The sequence below is a fragment of the Salmo salar genome, chromosome 13 (assembly GCF_965601325.2).
Source record: "Salmo salar chromosome 13, fSalSal1, whole genome shotgun sequence".
Lineage (NCBI taxonomy): Eukaryota > Metazoa > Chordata > Actinopteri > Salmoniformes > Salmonidae > Salmo > Salmo salar.
Genome location: NC_138303.1, coordinates 22,450,001 through 22,471,596, shown reverse-complemented (window position 1 = coordinate 22,471,596; position 21,596 = coordinate 22,450,001). Strand labels below are relative to the sequence as shown.

Genomic DNA, 21,596 nt, shown 5'->3' with positions numbered 1-21,596 from the left:
TTATAGACACTAAACTGGTAAAGAGCAGCCTACACCCCTCCTAGTAGACATTAAAAAGGTAAAGAGCAGCCTACACCCCTCCTAGTAGACACTAAACTGGTAAAGAGCAGCCTACACTCCTCCTAGTAGACACTAAACTGGTAAAGAGCAGCCTACACTCCTCCTAGTAGACACTAAACTGGTAAAGAGCAGCCTACACCCCTCCTAGTAGACATTAAACTGGTAAAGAGCAGCCTACACCCCTCCTAGTAGACACTAAACTGGTAAAGAGCAGCCTACACCCCTCCTAGTAGACACTAAACTGGTAAAGAGCAGCCTACACTCCTCCTAGTAGACACTAAACTGGTTAAGAGCAGCCTTCACCCCTCCTAGTAGACACTAAACTGGTAAAGAGCAGCCTACACCCCTCCTAGTAGACACTAAACTGGTAAAGAGCAGCCTACACCCCTCCTAGTAGACACTAAACTGGTAAAGAGCAGCCTACACTCCTCCTAGTAGACACTAAACTGGTAAAGAGCAGCCTACACCCCTCCTAGTAGACACTAAACTGGTAAAGAGCAGCCTACACCCCTCCTAGTAGACACTAAACTGGTAAAGAGCAGCCTACACTCCTCCTAGTAGACACTAAACTGGTAAAGAGCAGCCTACACTCCTCCTAGTAGACACTAAACTGGTAAAGAGCAGCCTACACTCCTCCTAGTAGACACTAAACTGGTAAAGAGCAGCCTACACCCCTCCTAGTAGACACTAAACTGGTAAAGAGCAGCCTACACCCCCTCCTAGTAGACACTAAACTGGTAAAGAGCAGCCTACACTCCTCCTAGTAGACACTAAACTGGTAAAGAGCAGCCTACACTCCTCCTAGTAGACACTAAACTGGTAAAGAGCAGCCTACACTCCTCCTAGTAGACACTAAACTGGTAAAGAGCAGCCTACACCCCTCCTAGTAGACACTAAACTGGTAAAGAGCAGCCTACACCCCTCCTAGTAGACACTAAACTGGTAAAGAGCAGCCTACACCCTCCTAGTAGACACTAAACTGGTAAAGAGCAGCCTACACTCCTCCTAGTAGACACTAAACTGGTAAAGAGCAGCCTACACTCCTCCTAGTAGACACTAAACTGGTAAAGAGCAGCCTACACCCCTCCTAGTAGACACTAAACTGGTAAAGAGCAGCCTACACCCCTCCTAGTAGACACTAAACTGGTAAAGAGCAGCCTACACCCCTCCTAGTAGACACTAAACTGGTAAAGAGCAGCCTACACTCCTCCTAGTAGACACTAAACTGGTAAAGAGCAGCCTACACTCCTCCTAGTAGACACTAAACTGGTAAAGAGCAGCCTACACCCCTCCTAGTAGACACTAAACTGGTAAAGAGCAGCCTACACTCCTCCTAGTAGACACTAAACTGGTAAAGAGCAGCCTACACCCCTCCTAGTAGACACTAAACTGGTAAAGAGCAGCCTACACTCCTCCTAGTAGACACTAAACTGGTAAAGAGCAGCCTACACTCCCTCCTAGTAGACACTAAACTGGTAAAGAGCAGCCTACACTCCTCCTAGTAGACACTAAACTGGTAAAGAGCAGCCTACACCCCCTCCTAGTAGACACTAAACTGGTAAAGAGCAGCCTACACCCCTCCTAGTAGACACTAAACTGGTAAAGAGCAGCCTACACTCCTCCTAGTAGACACTAAACTGGTAAAGAGCAGCCTACACTCCTCCTAGTAGACACTAAACTGGTAAAGAGCAGCCTACACCCCTCCTAGTAGACACTAAACTGGTAAAGAGCAGCCTACACTCCTCCTAGTAGACACTAAACTGGTAAAGAGCAGCCTACACTCCTCCTAGTAGACACTAAACTGGTAAAGAGCAGCCTACACCCCTCCTAGTAGACACTAAACTGGTAAAGAGCAGCCTACACTCCTCCTAGTAGACACTAAACTGGTAAAGAGCAGCCTACACCCCTCCTAGTAGACACTAAACTGGTAAAGAGCAGCCTACACCCCTCCTAGTAGACACTAAACTGGTAAAGAGCAGCCTACACCCCTCCTAGTAGACACTAAACTGGTAAAGAGCAGCCTACACCCCTCCTAGTAGACACTAAACTGGTAAAGAGCAGCCTACACCCCTCCTAGTAGACACTAAACTGGTAAAGAGCAGCCTACACCCCTCCTAGTAGACACTAAACTGGTAAAGAGCAGCCTACACCCCTCCTAGTAGACACTAAACTGGTAAAGAGCAGCCTACACTCCTCCTAGTAGACACTAAACTGGTAAAGAGCAGCCTACACCCCTCCTAGTAGACACTAAACTGGTAAAGAGCAGCCTACACCCCTCCTAGTAGACACTAAACTGGTAAAGAGCAGCCTACACTCCTCCTAGTAGACACTAAACTGGTAAAGAGCAGCCTACACCCCCTCCTAGTAGACACTAAACTGGTAAAGAGCAGCCTACACTCCTCCTAGTAGACACTAAACTGGTAAAGAGCAGCCTACACTCCTCCTAGTAGACACTAAACTGGTAAAGAGCAGCCTACACCCCTCCTAGTAGACACTAAACTGGTAAAGAGCAGCCTACACCCCTCCTAGTAGACACTAAACTGGTAAAGAGCAGCCTACACTCCTCCTAGTAGACACTAAACTGGTAAAGAGCAGCCTACACCCCTCCTCTAGTAGACACTAAACTGGTAAAGAGCAGCCTACACCCCTCCTAGTAGACACTAAACTGGTAAAGAGCAGCCTACACTCCTCCTAGTAGACACTAAACTGGTAAAGAGCAGCTTACACCCCCTCCTAGTAGACACTAAACTGGTAAAGAGCAGCCTACACTCCTCCTAGTAGACACTAAACTGGTAAAGAGCAGCCTACACTCCTCCTAGTAGACATTAAACTGGTAAAGAGCAGCCTACACCCCTCCTAGTAGACACTAAACTGGTAAAGAGCAGCCTACACTCCTCCTAGTAGACACTAAACTGGTAAAGAGCAGCCTACACCCCTCCTAGTAGACACTAAACTGGTAAAGAGCAGCCTACACTCCTCCTAGTAGACACTAAACTGGTAAAGAGCAGCCTACACCCCTCCTAGTAGACACTAAACTGGTAAAGAGCAGCCTACACCCCTCCTAGTAGACACTAAACTGGTAAAGAGCAGCCTACACCCCTCCTAGTAGACACTAAACTGGTAAAGAGCAGCCTACACCCCTCCTAGTAGACACTAAACTGGTAAAGAGCAGCCTACACCCCTCCTAGTAGACACTAAACTGGTAAAGAGCAGCCTACACCCCTCCTAGTAGACACTAAACTGGTAAAGAGCAGCCTACACCCCTCCTAGTAGACACTAAACTGGTAAAGAGCAGCCTACACCCCTCCTAGTAGACACTAAACTGGTAAAGAGCAGCCTACACCCCTCCTAGTAGACACTAAACTGGTAAAGAGCAGCCTACACCCCTCCTAGTAGACACTAAACTGGTAAAGAGCAGCCTACACCCCTCCTAGTAGACACTAAACTGGTAAAGAGCAGCCTACACCCCTCCTAGTAGACACTAAACTGGTAAAGAGCAGCCTACACCCCTCCTAGTAGACACTAAACTGGTAAAGAGCAGCCTACACTCCTCCTAGTAGACACTAAACTGGTTAAGAGCAGCCTACACCCCTCCTTATAGACACTAAACTGGTAAAGAGCAGCCTACACCCCTCCTAGTAGACATTAAAAAGGTAAAGAGCAGCCTACACCCCTCCTAGTAGACACTAAACTGGTAAAGAGCAGCCTACACTCCTCCTAGTAGACACTAAACTGGTAAAGAGCAGCCTACACTCCTCCTAGTAGACACTAAACTGGTAAAGAGCAGCCTACACCCCTCCTAGTAGACACTAAACTGGTAAAGAGCAGCCTACACCCCTCCTAGTAGACACTAAACTGGTAAAGAGCAGCCTACACCCCTCCTAGTAGACACTAAACTGGTAAAGAGCAGCCTACACTCCTCCTAGTAGACACTAAACTGGTAAAGAGCAGCCTACACCCCTCCTAGTAGACACTAAACTGGTAAAGAGCAGCCTACACCCCTCCTAGTAGACACTAAACTGGTAAAGAGCAGCCTACACCCCTCCTAGTAGACACTAAACTGGTAAAGAGCAGCCTACACTCCTCCTAGTAGACACTAAACTGGTAAAGAGCAGCCTACACTCCTCCTAGTAGACACTAAACTGGTTAAGAGCAGCCTTCACCCCTCCAAGTAGACACTAAACTGGTAAAGAGCAGCCTACACCCCTCCTAGTAGACACTAAACTGGTTAAGAGCAGCCTACACCCCTCCTAGTAGACACTAAACTGGTAAAGAGCAGCCTACACCCCTCCCAGTAGACACTAAACTGGTAAAGAGCAGCCTACACCCCTCCTAGTAGACACTAAACTGGTAAAGAGCAGCCTACACTCCTCCTAGTAGACACTAAACTGGTAAAGAGCAGCCTACACTCCTCCTAGTAGACACTAAACTGGTTAAGAGCAGCCTACACCCCTCCTTATAGACACTAAACTGGTAAAGAGCAGCCTACACCCCTCCTAGTAGACATTAAAAAGGTAAAGAGCAGCCTACACCCCTCCTAGTAGACACTAAACTGGTAAAGAGCAGCCTACACTCCTCCTAGTAGACACTAAACTGGTAAAGAGCAGCCTACACTCCTCCTAGTAGACACTAAACTGGTTAAGAGCAGCCTACACCCCTCCTAGTAGACATTAAAAAGGTAAAGAGCAGCCTACACCCCTCCTAGTAGACACTAAACTGGTAAAGAGCAGCCTACACCCCCCCTAGTAGACACTAAACTGGTAAAGAGCAGCCTTCACCCCTCCTAGTAGACACTAAACTGGTAAAGAGCAGCCTACACCCCTCCTAGTAGACACTAAACTGGTAAAGAGCAGCCTACACCCCTCCTAGTAGACACTAAACTGGTAAAGAGCAGCCTACACTCCTCCTAGTAGACACTAAACTGGTTAAGAGCAGCCTACACCCCTCCTTATAGACACTAAACTGGTAAAGAGCAGCCTACACCCCTCCTAGTAGACATTAAAAAGGTAAAGAGCAGCCTACACCCCTCCTAGTAGACACTAAACTGGTAAAGAGCAGCCTACACTCCTCCTAGTAGACACTAAACTGGTAAAGAGCAGCCTACACCCCTCCTAGTAGACACTAAACTGGTTAAGAGCAGCCTTCACCCCTCCTAGTAGACACTAAACTGGTTAAGAGCAGCCTTCACCCGTCCCAGTAGACACTAAACTGGTAAAGAGCAGCCTACACCGCTCCTAGTTGACACTAAACTGGTTAAGAGCAGCCTACACTCCTCCTAGTAGACACTAAACTGGTAAAGAGCAGCCTACACTCCTCCTAGTAGACACTAAACTGGTTAAGAGCAGCCTACACCCCTCCTTATAGACACTAAACTGGTAAAGAGCAGCCTACACCCCTCCTAGTAGACATTAAAAAGGTAAAGAGCAGCCTACACCCCTCCTAGTAGACACTAAACTGGTAAGGAGCAGCCTACACTCCTCCTAGTAGACACTAAACTAGTAAAGAGCAGCCTACACTCCTCCTAGTAGACACTAAACTGGTTAAGAGCAGCCTACACCCCTCCTAGTAGACATTAAAAAGGTAAAGAGCAGCCTACACCCCTCCTCGTAGACACTAAACTGGTAAAGAGCAGCCTACACTCCTCCTAGTAGACACTAAACTGGTAAAGAGCAGCCTACACCCCTCCTAGTAGACACTAAACTGGTTAAGAGCAGCCTACACCCCTCCTAGTAGACACTAAACTGGTAAAGAGCAGCCTACACCCCTCCTAGTAGACACTAAACTGGTTAAGAGCAGCCTACACCCCTCCTAGTAGACACTAAACTGGTAAAGAGCAGCCTACACCCCTCCTAGTAGACACTAAACTGGTTAAGAGCAGCCTTCACCCGTCCCAGTAGACACTAAACTGGTAAAGAGCAGCCTGCACCCCTCCTTATAGACACTAAACTGGTAAAGAGCAGCCTACACCCCTCCTAGTAGACACTAAACTGGTAAAGAGCAGCCTTCACCCCTCCTTATAGACACTAAACTGGTTAAGAGCAGCCTTCACCCTCCTTATAGACACTAAACTGGTAAAGAGCAGTCTACACCCCTCCTAGTAGACACTAAACTGGTAAAGAGCAGCCTACACTCCTCCTAGTAGACACTAAACTGGTAAAGAGCAGCCTACACTCTTTCCAAGTAGACACTAAACTGGTAAAGAGCAGCCTACACTCCTCCTAGTAGACACTAAACTAGTAAAGAGCAGCCTACACTCCTCCTAGTAGACACTAAACTGGTTAAGAGCAGCTTACACCCCTCCTAGTAGACATTAAAAAGGTAAAGAGCAGCCTACACCCCTCCTCGTAGACACTAAACTGGTAAAGAGCAGCCTACACTCCTCCTAGTAGACACTAAACTGGTAAAGAGCAGCCTACACCCCTCCTAGTAGACACTAAACTGGTTAAGAGCAGCCTTCACCCCTCCCAGTAGACACTAAACTGGTAAAGAGCAGCCTACACCCCTCCTAGTAGACACTAAACTGGTTAAGAGCAGCCTACACCCCTCCTAGTAGACACTAAACTGGTAAAGAGCAGCCTACACTCCTCCTAGTAGACACTAAACTGGTTAAGAGCAGCCTACACTCCTCCTAGTAGACACTAAACTGGTAAAGAGCAGCCTTCACCCCTCCTTATAGACACTAAACTGGTAAAGAGCAGCCTGCACCCCTCCTAGTAGACACTAAACTGGTAAAGAGCAGCCTACACCCCTCCTAGTAGACACTAAACTGGTAAAGAGCAGCCTACACTCCTCCTAGTAGACACTAAACTGGTAAAGAGCAGCCTACACTCCTCCTAGTAGACACTAAACTGGTAAAGAGCAGCCTACACCCCTCCTAGTAGACACTAAACTGGTAAAGAGCAGCCTTCACCCCTCCTTAGTAGACACTAAACTGGTTAAGAGCAGCCTTCACCCCTCCTTATAGACACTAAACTGGTAAAGAGCAGTCTACACCCCTCCTAGTAGACACTAAACTGGTAAAGAGCAGCCTACACTCCTCCTAGTAGACACTAAACTGGTAAAGAGCAGCCTACACTCCTCCTAGTAGACACTAAACTGGTAAAGAGCAGCCTGCACTCCTCCTTAGTAGACACTAAACTGGTAAAGAGCAGCCTACACTCCTCCTAGTAGACACTAAACTGGTAAAGAGCAGCCTACACTCCTCCTAGTAGACACTAAACTGGTAAAGAGCAGCCTACACCCCTCCGAGTAGACATTAAACTGGTAAAGAGCAGCCTACACCCAGTCCTATAGCAGACACTAAACTGGCTGACAGTAATATGCCTTTCGGAGCTCCGTTTCAACCGAAGGTTTGCAGTCAATGCACTAATGTTTCTGTTTGATGGATTACTGTATTACATTACGGGATAGAGAGGTCTGAAGTGGGTTGGTTTAAGGAAATTACATTTACAGTCAGAAAATTGTGTGTCAGGAGGCCTTATGTATGTTGTGCTTTTACTGTAGAATGGAAAGACATACTGATTACAAAAATCATTCCACAGACATTGGTTTATGAACACTTACAAAATGGCATAGTGTGAATCGTCTATTTTTAATAGAGGATAATTCCCATCACTTTTGTTAGTACAATATTAATCTAATTCTAGAAAATGTCTTAATTCATCTGAAAATAGGCATCCCTTGTGATAACAGCATGTCTTGGATCAGAAAGCCCCTGAATAGTGTATCTCTTCAGATTCATTTTAAATAACATTTATATGATAGATGAAAAAGATAAGCCTTCTTACCTTGCCTATGATGCTGCCAACCTCCTAAAAATACCAGGGGATAAAAAAAAATATATAGATTCCTGAATTAAATTAATACAAGATTCTGAGAAATATCTACCTCTGCTTTCCAGAGACTCCTATCACCAACAGCGTCTTCTTTGTGCTAAAACAACATACAGTGAGATCCAAAAGTATTGGGACAGTGACACATTTTTTGTTCTTTTGGCTCTGAAATCCAGCACTTTGGATTTGAAATGATACAATGACTATGAGGTTAAAGTGCAGCCTGTCAGGTTTAATTTGAGGGTATTTTCATCCATATCTGGTGAACCGTTTATAAATTACAGCACTTTTTGTATATAGTCCCCCTATTTTAGGGGACCAAAAGTATTGGGACAAATTCACTTATGTGTATTAAAGTAGTACAACGTTTTGTATTTGGTCCCATATTCCTAGCATGCAATTTTTACACCAAGCTTGTGACTCTACAAACTTGTTGGATGCATTTGCCATTTGATTAGGTTGGGTTTCAGATGATTTGGTGCCCAATAGAAATGGATGGTAAATAATTCATTTTATTGTAAAACATTTTTTTTATGTACCCCGCAGCGGCTTCTATTTACAATGACGGCCTACCCCAGCCAAACCTGGACGACGCTGGGCCAATTGTGCGCCGCCCTATGGGACTCCCAATCACGGCCGGATGTGATACAGCCTGGATAAGAATAGACTATGTTTCTTAACACTTCTACATTAATGTGGATGCTACCATGATTAAGGATAAAAACTATTTAATTCATTTTAGAAAAAGGCTGTAACGTTACAAAATGTGGAAAAAGTAAAGGGGTCTGAACACTTTCCGAATGCACTGTATTATCAGTATACCGTCTTAACCAAATCTTGCATTTAAAGTTGAAGTCGGAAGTTTACATACACCTTAACCAAATACATTTAAACTCAGTTTTTCACAATTCCTGACATTTAATCCTAGTAAACATTCCCTGTCAGGTAGGATCACCACTTTATTTTAAGAATGTGAAATGTCAGAATAACAGTAGAGAGAAGGATTTATTTCAGCTTTTATTTCTTTCATCACATTCCCAGTGGGTCAGAAGTTTACATACACTCAATTAGTATTTAATAGCATTACCAATTAAATTGTTTAACTTGGGTCAAACGTTTCAGGTAGTCTTTTACAAGCTTCCCACAATAAGTTGGTGAATTTTGGCCCATTCCTCCTGACAGAGCTGGTGTAACTGAGTCAGGTTTGTGGGCCTCCTTGCTCGCACACACTTCAGTTCTGCCCACACATTTTCTATAGGATTGAGGTCAGGGCTTTGTAATGGCCACTCCAATACCTTGACTTTGTTGTCCTTAACCCATTTTGCCACAATTTTGGAAGTATGCTTGGGGTCATTGTCCATTTGGAAGACCCATTTGTGACCAAGCTTTAACTTCCTGACTGATGTCTTGAGATGTTGCTTCAATATATCCACATCATTTTCCTGCCTGATGATGGCATATATTTTGTGAAGTGCACCAGTCCCTCCTGCAGCACAGCACCCCCACACCATGATGCTGCCACCCCCGTGCTTCACGGTTGGAATGGTGTTCTTCGGCTTGCAAGCCTCCCCCTTTTTCCTCCAAACATAACGATGGTCATTATGGCCAAACAGTTCTATTTTTGTTTCATCAGACCAGAGGACATTTCTCCAAAAAGTACAATCTTTGTCCCCATGTGCAGTTGCAAACCATCATCTGGCTTTTTTATGGTGGTTTTGGAGCAGTGGCTTCTTCCTTGCTGAGCGGCCTCGGATGCGATAGGACTCATTTTACTGTGGATATAGATACTTTTGTACCGGTTTTCTCCAGCATCTTCACAAGGTCCTTTGCTGCTGTTCTGGGATTGATTTTCACTTTTCGCACCAAAATACGTTCATCTCTAAGACACAGAACGCGTCTCCTTCCTGAGCGGTATGACGGCTGCGTGGTCCCATGGTGTTTATACTTGCGTACTATTGTTTGTACAGATGAACTGATACCTTCAGGCATTTGGAAATTGCCCCCAAGGATGAACCAGACTTGTGGAGGTCTACAAATTATTTTCTGAGGTCTTGGCTGATTTCTTTAGATTTTCCCATGATGTCAAGCAAAGAGGCACTGAGTTTGAAGGTAGGCCTTGAAATATATCCACAGGTACACCTCCAATTGTCTCAAATTATGTCAATTAGCCTATCAGAAGCTTCTATTCTAATTTTCCAAGCTGTTTAAAGGCACAGTCAATTTAGTGTATGTAAACTTCTGACCCACTGGAATTGTGATACAGTGAATTAATTATAAGTGAAATAATCTGTCTGTAAATAATTGTTGGAAAACCTACTTGTGTCATGCACAAAGTAGATGTCCTAACCGACTTGCCAAAGCTATAATTTGTTAACAAGAAATTTGTGGAGTGGTTGAAAAAGTAGTGTGTAAACTTCCGACTTCAACTGTATATTATTTACATTCTACAGACAAAGAAGAGCAGGAGCACGAGTCAGGAGGGAAATCATATTGCAAAATTATATTATTAAAGTCCAACATTTGAATCTGAATAATTTAACTAATCCCTAAGCATTCATTCCTATATACCTCCAGTTATTCCCATTCAATTACTCTTATATATTCCCAGTTATTCCCATACAATTACTCTTATATATTCACAGTTATTCCCATCCACTCAAACTGTACCTTGCCGTGCATGAGCAGTCGGAGTGTAAGTGTCACACCCAGGCCCCCGTCTCCGAAGTCCTGCTCACAGTTCATAGTGATGTGGGAGTTGCACACAGGGAGACGCATGAACAAGGCTCATCCAATGGTCACGCTGTCAGATGAAGACTGTTGCTCTCTCTCTTCTCTGTCACTCCCCAGTCCTTCAAAGCTCTGCTGAGACAAAGTAAAGGAAATGCCATTCGTTAGACTTGATATCTGTTTGGTATCAATACAACTAGATTTCAATACAAACACTCTTACTCATTTGTTGTGATGTTTTACCTCAACATCTTAATGATGTGATATCAACTAGAATGTCACTTTGCAATAGGAAGACAATGGATAAAATCTCCTGTTTGCATGACAAGACAGAGCCACCATCACATCTCAATCTCACAATGCAGGATGCTTGAAACAGAATCTGAATTCAGTGTTAAATTCAAATTAGTCACTCTCAGTGAGTCCTGCTCCATGGCCATTGTGCTTTCTGTAGCTGTTCAAGGTCTAACCCACTGAACACCTGCATTGTGGGCTTCACAGAAAGTGAGTACAGTATACAGACAGATGTCTATCTCTAAGGTTACCATTATGAACTAATTGAACAGGGCATTGAGGACAGCATAAAGCTCAAACAAGTTCACAATATCCTGTTGAATGTAAGGTTTGCCCATCAATGTGCACATTAAAGCAATATATCTCAACCCACTGATAATGAAGCAGCAATGTCCCATCCTTCTGAGGTAAGTGTAAATTGGTGGTCATCCATAACTAACATGCTGACCACACTGCTCACGTCACGTTGCAAAATACATTTACACATACATGTTATTCAATCATTGCACCCACACTGATCACGCGCGTCAATGAGCATCTGCGTAGCCAGGCGCTAAAATAGAACTTGGATCTATTTGTGATGCTTGACGCACTGCAAGTCCGGCCTCTCCCATCTCCTCATTGGTTTTTAGGAGCATATACCCAAGTGGGTGATTGAAAGATGAACTGAGGTCCATACTCCAGTCCAGTTGTTTGTGCTAAGGCACCTTAAAGTTGGTTGCCAACCGCCATATAAAGTCCAAAGAAGAAGCCTGAAGTCTGCTAGAAACTAACTCTGTTTACCCTTTTATCTGTGGATTAATCTAGTCAGCATCTAAGTCAGAATGATGAAGAAATAATGTGTGAGCAGGCTATTAACTCCCAGCAGTGCTGCTGTCAGCTGCAGGGTTCCAGGCCACTCTGGCTAGTGGGGAGATTGGGCCCTAATAGACAACGAGTGGGTGTTAGTGAGTACAGGATGAGACTGACTGGCCCTTGATTAACTGGTAGCCGACTTCCCTATAATCAGAGAGGTTGGAGAATGACAGCACAAAATGGCCTGGTTTCCTTGGGTACATGGGTCATGCGACAATTGTTCCTTTCAAACATTTTAATTGTAGGTTACAATAGCACTTTGGTTTCAAAAAGTGCATTTAATTAGATTACAGCTTGCAGTTGTTTCAGTTCATCAGCTTATTAAAAAACGGTGCTGTGCTGTACTGTGATGTGCTCCAACAATGTGAAGACTAGGCTGTTGGACACAGAAATAGATAAGCTTCAGCACCAGTGAGAAAGAAAATGGTAAGATGGATGGTGCAGAGATTTGAACATGTTCACCACATCAGTAACAAATGAGACGCCTTTCCCCTGAATCCAGTATGACAGTGCACTACTGGGTACACTGCGTGCATGTCAGTTCTTGTGACATGTTGTGAGTCACCTGGGTGCTCGGCAGTCTAGGCACAAAGGGTGTATAATTAGCTTATGGAGATATTTATGTTTCCTCTTGATTTATGGTGGATTCTGACTGTTGTCAGCCCAGACAGAGTAAGTACAGAGTTGGTTATATAAATAGCTGGCTGCTGCACCAGTAGAAGTAATCAAACTAAGCGCACAATCCCTAAGAGCAAATGAAGAGCTGCAAAATTACCACATAATATTTGGGTGGTTTTGATAAATCATCTTCATCGAGTTATTCTCCAGAGTCATTCACTCAATGCCATTCCAGACACAGCCATTTCAGGAATTAGTAAACGGAAATTGCCCATGTTTTTTTCTATTGGTATTTTCAAGTGATGTATGAAATTGCATTCATTTCCTGAAATGAATTAGAATCAACCCAAACTCTGGCACTGTACTGCAGTCCACATGCACACACACATAGCCCCAGCCCTCTGCATTAACACTAATAATCATACATCTCATTTCTATGATGTTTTTTGAGTAAGTCAGAGCAGTCCAGCTGACGCTGCAGTCGCTGCATATGAATTCTGTTCTGCACTTGTCCCCTGTAGAGTGGCTCGCATATCCCATCGTCCCTGTTTGTTCAAGGCCACTTGTTTTAATAGGAACGCTGCAGACCGTCAGCCAAGTGCATTCCACCTAGCCTTCAATACCCGGTATGCTGCTGCTGGCCTACTGATGAAGACATCACTGAGAAACACAATTGCTCGCTCCGGCTTCAAGCAGGTTCCTTGTTTATTAACCTGCCTCTTCACATCGCTTCATAAATTTTACAAACTGTTTTAGGGCGGCATGTGGGTGTGAATTTTTGTAAGTGTCCATGTTGTTTTTGTGCAGGCAGGTTAGAGTATGTCATATGTGTGGAGATCATGGTTAATCAAAGGGAGTCTGCTGTTTGACAAAATGCTATTCCTCAGAGGCCCCTTCTAGACAGGTTTAATAGCCAGGGCTGCTAGCTATCTGTTTATTTATGTACGCAGTATGCATGCAGAGGCTCTTTAAACCTAACATGCCATCCCTCTCTGACTATCATGTGGTAGCTTGGCTGCTACTTGCCTAAGCCTGTGGTGTCCGATTAATTACCACGGCACAGCCTTGCAATGCTGGCCTGTCAGCATCGGCCAGAGAGCAAAGCAGAGTGGCGGTGATAAGGTATGAACTGGGCTAGAAACAACTTCATCTGCTTTTAAAGAGACACAATGGATTGACTTGACAACATTATCTAGGCTAATTTACTCCTTTATATTAAAGCCTCACACAATTATCTCCAAGATGTTACACAAAATAGTGGCCCTAGGGCTGACTACAGATGAACTGAAAAACAAACATTCCCTCTCTTATCTTTGAAAGAGACGAAATGCAGAGTTTACTCCTGCGTGCATCATGCTCCAAAACACATCTGATTATCATGACACACACATTTACGTAACGGCACGCTAACTTCATTATGCTGTAGGGCACGGCTAAAATGTTAGTGCTTTATTGCATTAGGAGTTAATGGTTGGAGGGATCATTATGTGCTGCTCTCTGGGCTGATAACAAGGCATGTGCTATATGTCTGAGCCAAGGGGGCGGTGTGATGAGCCTCTGAACTAACCCATTCTCAGAATCCCAAGCACCAGTGTTCCAGAATGAACAAAGCCCCTCTGTTCTAAATTAAAACTCAGATCTACTCAGAACTCAGGGCAGGGGAATTAGAGAGGTGCCAGACTGCACTGCAGGATGAGGACAAGGCAGAGGCAGGGTGGACAGCAGCTAAACAGTCCTGTAGCTCTGTCTCTCTGTATGTTCATTGAACCTCACACAGTAGTGTTGCTCTGTCTAATTGGACAGTCTGATGATTGGTTCAACTGTGATTCATTACTTGGGAGGATCTCAATTTTCACAAAAAAAGTAAAAAGTAATAATATCATAAACACATTCCAAGAACCCCAAAATACATGTTACTTTCCTCTTGGTTATTACACTAACAAGTATACCTACTCATTTTTACGCCCCTTCAACAAAAAGTTAAAAATGCCTTTGTTGAATTGTTTTTTCCTTCTCTGCTTTCTTGGAGCGCACATCAAAGACATGACAGATAAAAGCAGCTGTCCTGCCATCCCTCGACAGTGATTGTTTTCTCTCTGTCTGTGTTGGGAAGACCCATTTGCGACCAAGCTTTAACTTCCTGACTGATGTCTTGAGATGTTGCTTCAATATATCCACATACTTTTCCCTCCTCGTGATGCCATATATTTTGTGAAGTGCACCAGTCCCTCCTGCAGCAAAGCATCCCTCCTGCAGCTGCCACTCCCGTGCTTCACGGTTGGGATGGTGTTCTTCGGCTTGCAAGCCTCCCCCTTTTTCCTCCACACATAACGATGGTCATTATGGCCAAACAGTTCTATTTTTGTTTCATCAGACCAGAGGACATTTCTCCAAAAAGTACGATCTTTCTCCAAAAAGTACAATCATTAAACTCCTCCACCGACTCACATTTGGGCTCTGGCACTCTCCGCTGCTGGACCGACAGCTCCCTGTGCCCCCCACAAAAAAAAAATCTTGGGGTTTCTGTGGCCGCGGACCCCGGCATCATCGCTGTCCTTCCACCTTCCTTGGTGTCTCCTTCCAAGGAAGGGTCTCACAACCTCCCATGATTTCCTCCCATGTCCAAAACTCCTTAACCTCCATAACACGCTGCTTGGTCCTGCGTTGATGGGATATTCTGTCACGATCGTTGAAAGGAGCGGACCAAGGCACAGCGTGTGTTGAGTTCCACATCTTTATTTGCAGTGAAAACTTAAACAATAAACATACAACGACCGTGAACTACATGGTGCTGAATGCACTCACACAAAACAATAGTCCATAAAGCAGGTGGGAACAAATGAGAACTTAAGTATGATCCCCAATTAGAGACAAAGATAAACAGCTGCCTCTAATTGGGAACCATACTAAAACACCAACATAGACATATAACGACTAGAACACCCCAGAGTCACGCTCTGACCTATACACCATAGAGAACCCAGAGGGCTCTCTATGGTTAGGGCATGACAATGACATAATTTTCTGGAATTTTCCATGCTGTTTAAAGGCACCGTCAACTTAGTGTATGTAAACTTCTGACCCACTGGAATTTAGATACAGTGAAATAATCTGTCTGTAAACAATTGTTGTAAATAAAGTAGATGTCCTCACCAACTTGCCAAAAGTATAATTTGTTAACAAGAAATTTGTGGAGTGGTTGAAAAATTAGTTTTAATGACTCCAACCTAAGTGTATGTAAACTTCCGACTTCAACTGTACATGATAACACCCCCGCACCACCACCACATACACAAACACACAAAGGGAGAGGGTGTCCACTTTTAACAAGGGATAGGATAGGCTTTGATCACAAGGTTCTCAGCTGTTGAGATGTTAGAAGGGAAAAAGTCATCTAGGGGCCACAGCAACTGCCATGATGCCTTTAGTACTGCAGATAAGCAATAATAGGGCTGGAAGGGATCAATTCTATTTCAATCCCATTTCAGTAATTTCAAGGGATTAATTGAAAAGAACCCAATTTCAATTAACCTCTGAATTGACAGAATAATCCAGAACCTGAAGATGAATTACTGAATAAAAGCACAACTAGTGAGTTAATGTAGAAAAATGTCAAAAATTAAATAAACATTGCCATTGTTAGAGCAAGAACATTAAATATATTCATAATTCATGTCTTAAATTATGTAGTACTGCCAACGCTATTTCCGAGGGTCAGAGAGACTTCGGCACCACATTAACCAACAGAAAAGTATACACCTCCCTATTTTATAGAGAGAGCAGAGTATCCAACCCAACCAGCTTCTCTTCAGCAAACAACAGTGGTCAGACAGACACTTAGGTTCTAATGGCACCACTCGTCCACTCCAAACCCTAATGAGGTCTATAGGGAACACGCTTCCTCCATTTCCTCTGACATCATTCATACCCATCAAAATGCCCAGCCTGTCACACGCGTCGAAAGGATTGGACCAAGGCGCAGCGTGTTGAGTGCTCATCTTCCTTTTATTATGAGAGAACACTTAGAATAAACAACGCCAAACAATAGTTCCGTAAGGACAACGACTATACGAAAAACAACCACCCACAAAACCCAAAGGAAAACAGGCTGCCTAAATATGGCTTCCAATCAGAGACAACGAAAGACACCTGCCTCTGATTGGAAACCATACTCGGCCAAACCTGGAAAACGAAACATAGAAAATGAAAACTAGAACACATTCCCCTGGAAACAAACAAACCCCAAAACACGCAAAACAACCCCCCTGCCACGCCCTGACCATTCTACTATGGCAAATGACCCTTTTCACTGGTCAGGACGTAACACAGCCTGTCTTTGTGTTGCAGTAGGGTCCAAACATGAGTGAAAGGGTAAAGGCTCTAATTATGAAGGAGAGATAGGGTAATCAAAAGCCAAACGATAAAGGAGGAGAGTTCATTCAGACAGGGTTGACTTTTGGAACAGATAATCCGCCACACAAAGTGAGGATGGTGATAGATTTGATGTTGTCTTTGGCTATATTTTCATAGGTACAATTGGGTACCATAGGTACACACTGAAAGTGATGGAATTGAACCTTAAAGGTACAACCCAGTCTTTGGCTACAACCCAACAGGTTGTCCAGATCCTGATCCACCATTTGGTAAACACAAGTCAAAATAACCTATTTCACACAACCAAACCTTATTTGATATTTTCTGTGTCAGCAGTATGTCTGTAGCTGCAGCTGTACTCAGCCGTTAGCGATGTCAGGGCCATGCCCAGACATATTCAGCATAATTGGAGGAATACGTACCGGCTGGAATGGGTCAAATCGAAAGCGTATGTAAAACTGAGGCCAGTCTCTTTTAACTGCAGTGGGCTCTTTTACTGCAGTGGGCTAAATCAGGGTCATACAGTGTCAAGGGATGGCAGGACAGCTGCTTTTATCTGTCACATCTTTGATTTGCGCTCCAAGTAATCTTAAACAAATATACTTTAAAACAAAAGTATACACCTCACACACATGGTTATTGGCTAAAAAAAGAAGACACCTGTACCATGTCAGATATAGAGTTGAAATGTATTCCATTTTGAGTTTGCATCTAAATATGACACTTTATATACCTCACAGAAGATTGAAAAATAACAAAATAATTTGACATAGAATCACCAGAATTTTGGCATTAAAATAAATAAATAATGTTTATTAATTATGAAGAATATGATCATATATAACTATATTTTTTTACCAGGTAAGTTGATAAGAACACATTCTCATTTAAAGCAACAACCTGAGGAATAGTTACAGGAGAGATGAATGAACCAATTGGAAGCTGAGGATGATTAGGTGGCCATGATGGTATGAACATCAGATTGGGAATTTAGCCAGGACACCGAAGGTTAACACCCCTACTCTTACGATAAGTGCCATTGGATCTTTAGTGACCACAGAGAGTCAGGACAACCGTTTAACATCTCATCCAAAAGACGGCACTCTACACAGAGCAATGTCCGCAATCACTGCTCTGGGGCATTGGGATATTTTTTTAAGACCAGAAGAAAGATTGCCTCCAACTGGCCCCCCACTGGCCCCCCAACACCACTTCTAGCAGTACCTGGTCCCCCACCTAGGGACCAACCAGGACCAACCCTGCTTAGCTTCAACAGCAAGCCAGCAGTGGGATGCAGGATGGTATGCTGCTGGCAAATAGCATTAATGAAGTTCCACCCATGAGGCCACTATGTCATTTGACTGCAGGAAAGGGCTAGTAGTTATTTAAGTTTGCTTTGTATTACCAATATACTGTAAGCCCCTATGAAAACTGTGAAGCTTGTTCAGCAAAGTGGAATATAAGTCTATACTCTAGAAATAAACACTCAGTTGAGTTCTAAATTTAAAGACATTAAAGACATTCAGTTCACCCTCAAGGATGAAAAGGTTACTTGAGCATGGCTGCTTTTGACTTTCTCCACAGAGGGGGGAGAGAGAGAGCGAGAGAGAGAGACACGAAGCTGCAAAGAAACAAGAGGCTTGAAATTAAAGACCAGTGTTTGATCTCTAAGCGTCTCTGTCTCCTTCTCTGTCACTTAGACCCCAGTTTTATCTCTCAGAGTCTCTGTCACTTCTAACGGGAGGGGTCAAGCCTCGGCACAGGGAAGACTTCCTTCTTCCATCCTTCCCTCTGTATCAGATCCAGCATTCATCTGGAACTGTGTCTGCCTGCCCAGCCAAACCCAGCCTCCTAGAGAGGGTTACAAGACCCCTGACTGTCTCCTACTTTAGCCAGTTTACTGCCGCAGAGGGGAGTCCAGCAGCCCTGCCCTTGTACACTGCTGGCTGGCCACCTTAGCCATATGATCCTTAGCTCACTGTGTGCTCTTACTGAAGCAGTATATTTAATATGTCATCTGAGTTCATTCTCAGGCAAATGAAGTCAGTGAACATGTTTTCCTGTAGCAGAACCAACAGGGGATATGGGATTGATAAAAAGGTGCTATCTATCGGCTGTCCCTGTAGGAGAACCCTTTGAAGAACCCCCTTTGGTTCTAGGTAGAACCCTTTTGGGTTCCATGTAGAACCCTTTCCACAGAGGGTTCTGCAATAAACCCAAAATAGTTCTACCTGGAACCAAAAAGGGTTCTCCTATGGGGACAGCCAAAGAACCCTTTTGGAACCCTTTTTTCTAAGAGCGCAGGGAATCAGTGAGGGGAAAGTATGCATTATGTCATGCAACTGGTAGAGATATCAATCCATCTCCACTCCTTTGAAAGACATCATCTCCTTAGAAGCACATCAGATGAGATGAAGCTGGAGAGGAGAGAGTGACACCCCTTTGACACTATCATTAGAAGGGTGTGTTTGAGCTTGATAAGTATTATTAGTGAGTTGGGTTGACAACTGATGCCATAAAGTCAGTAGGACACTATGTCATTACATAAAATGCCAGTTGTCTCTGGTTGTCAGTCTGGTGCAGTCCTGTCAGCCCACAATCCATGCTAGCTCATGCATGTGAAACGGATTCGTCACTTGCTAGCAATTAACTGTCTGGTTGACATTCACAATATCAAACGTCTCCGGTGATCACGTGATGACGCCACTTGTAAGGTATTTGCTTTCATGGCATGTCCGATGTCAATATTAAGGAAACCATAGTTCCTCTCATTAAAGCACGAGAGAAGAGAACAACAGAAGGCAAACATCCAGATAGCTATTGATCATTAGAGAGGCCATGTTTATGTGGTGTCAGCCCTTAGCTCTGAGCGGCTGCTTGTTCCAGACACACAGCAACACAGTGTCAGAGGCTGCAATTATGCTGGCTTTGGTTGTATTGGGGACAGCAGTGCCAGTGCAGATGATCTCTATACTGTAGTCATCTAGCATGCTTCAGTTCCGCTCTAATGCAAACTCATCTTTTGAGAATCAGAGATCACTTCGGATGGCTTAAAAAAATAGGGTAATCCTTAACTGGTTTAAAAGAAAAATACTGATACAGCCGGATTCTGTTTTGGGAAAACAGGTTCCTATCTATTAATCAGTAGTTCAACGCTAGCCTTCACTTCCAATGGCACATCTCCTATTAGAGGGCTTGTGTTTGCACCATACATCTTTCTGAATACACTTTGGCATCATACTGAATACACTTTGGCAAGGTATTAACTCAAGCATTTATCCCACTGGACGAAGGCCATTCTCTCTATCTTCAAAATGACATTCCCCCTCTTCATCTGCTCTTTCATCCTTTCCTCCTTCCTCCCTCCCTCCTTCCTCCGATCCAGAGCATGAGTCAGAGAATCTGACACCTCACTGGAGAGCAGTCAGGAGAGGAGAGGAGAGGAGAGGAGAGGAGAGGAGAGGAGAGGAGAGGAGAGGAGAGGAGAGGAGAGGAGAGGAGAGGAGAGGAGAGGAGAGGAGAGGAGAGGAGAGGAGAGGAGAGGAGAGGAGAGGAGAGAGAGAGAGAGAGAGAGAGGAACAAGAGAAAGAGAGAGAGAGAACAAGAGAAAGAGAGAACAAGAGAAAGAGAGAGAGAACAAGAGAAAGAGAGAGAGAGAGAGAACAAGAGAAAGAGAGAGAGAGAGAACAAGAGAGAGAGAGAACAAGAGAAAGAGAGAGAGAGAGAGAACAAGAGAAAGAGAGAACAAGAGAAAGAGAGCGGGAGACAGAGAAAGAGAGACAAAGAGAATGAGAGAAAAAGAGTGAGACAGAGAGAGATATATATATATAGAGAGAGAGAGACAGAGGGGAGGAGACACGGAGACAGGGAGAGACATTCACAGAGACAGAGAGGCAGATCAATAGCTTCCAGAAAAAAGAAGTCAAGAATATGAGAAGCTTGAACTGTGAAGTATGAATAGATTAACTGATCGTTAGATGGACTTTCAGTGTGGACTGACTTTTCCAGCATAGTAGACCTAGAACATATGCTTCAGAACTTTGATTTCATTTGAGAGATTGCTTTCAGTGTATATGTTGTTCTGAAATCTAACACAATAATTTGCCCAGAGAATCCCAAAACAGCCAGCGAGAGACCAACTTACTTTGTAAAAGGACAAACAATACTAAAATACCTTCACATTAAATAGAATGGAATGGCATTCGGCGCCACATACTGTACATTCTAAACCTCTGCCCTCATTCAAAGTAACCTTGCATCATATTGACAATGGCATTACACCCATCATTGGTAAAATACACTTTGCCTCAGTTTGCCAAGCAAGTGCTTGTCTGAGAATGACATACGTACACCAAAAACCACCATTTGCGGTGGGATGAAACACAACGGGTTATTATTACATCAGCTTCAAAACAAACGGAGCACAAATCCAAAAATAGTGCAGTCCATGTTAAATATTTCAGGCGCTCAGCAGCTGAGGATGGGGGGGGAGATAAAAAGCTCCACCCCAGCCGCCGATGCAAAAACACACGCTGATGCAGATGGCTGGTTGAAAGAGAAACCTTCACTGTAGACTGTCTCCACAGAGCAAAGCGGATTACTGCCACTAAGACTCATGCCCTTCATATATACACACTACTCCATCCTCATCACTTACGTTTGAAGTGCTGTGGTGTGTATTGTAGCAGTTCAGCCCCCTCACTGTGGCCCTATGCACTGCTTGTAAGTCTGTCTACATAATAGTGTCTGCTGACTGATTTAAAATACTGCCCTGTATAAACCATCCTCATGGTATTGGAATTCAATCATTAAGTTGGAATTTAATTAAACTTAAGT

General features: G+C 43.9%; 1 protein-coding gene across 5 annotated transcripts in view; it reads right to left on the bottom strand.

Annotated features, from left to right (window-relative positions):
* The window catches only part of LOC106566672 (poly(rC)-binding protein 4), a 68,214-nt gene that overhangs the window by 39,329 nt on the left and 7,289 nt on the right, over positions 1-21,596 (bottom strand). For 2 of the 5 annotated variants that reach the window (XM_014134926.3, XM_082959887.1), the window contains exons 2-3: positions 10,560-10,751; positions 7,848-7,871 (exon numbers count right to left, since the gene is read on the bottom strand). In XM_014134926.3, the coding sequence (XP_013990401.3) occupies positions 7,848-7,871; positions 10,560-10,667 (132 nt within the window). In that variant the 5' untranslated portion in view covers positions 10,668-10,751. Of the gene's footprint in view, positions 1-7,847; positions 7,872-10,559; positions 10,755-21,596 lie in introns of all 5 variants that reach the window. The other 3 variants (XM_014134929.3, XM_014134932.3, XM_014134927.3) reach the window with 2 other exon arrangements.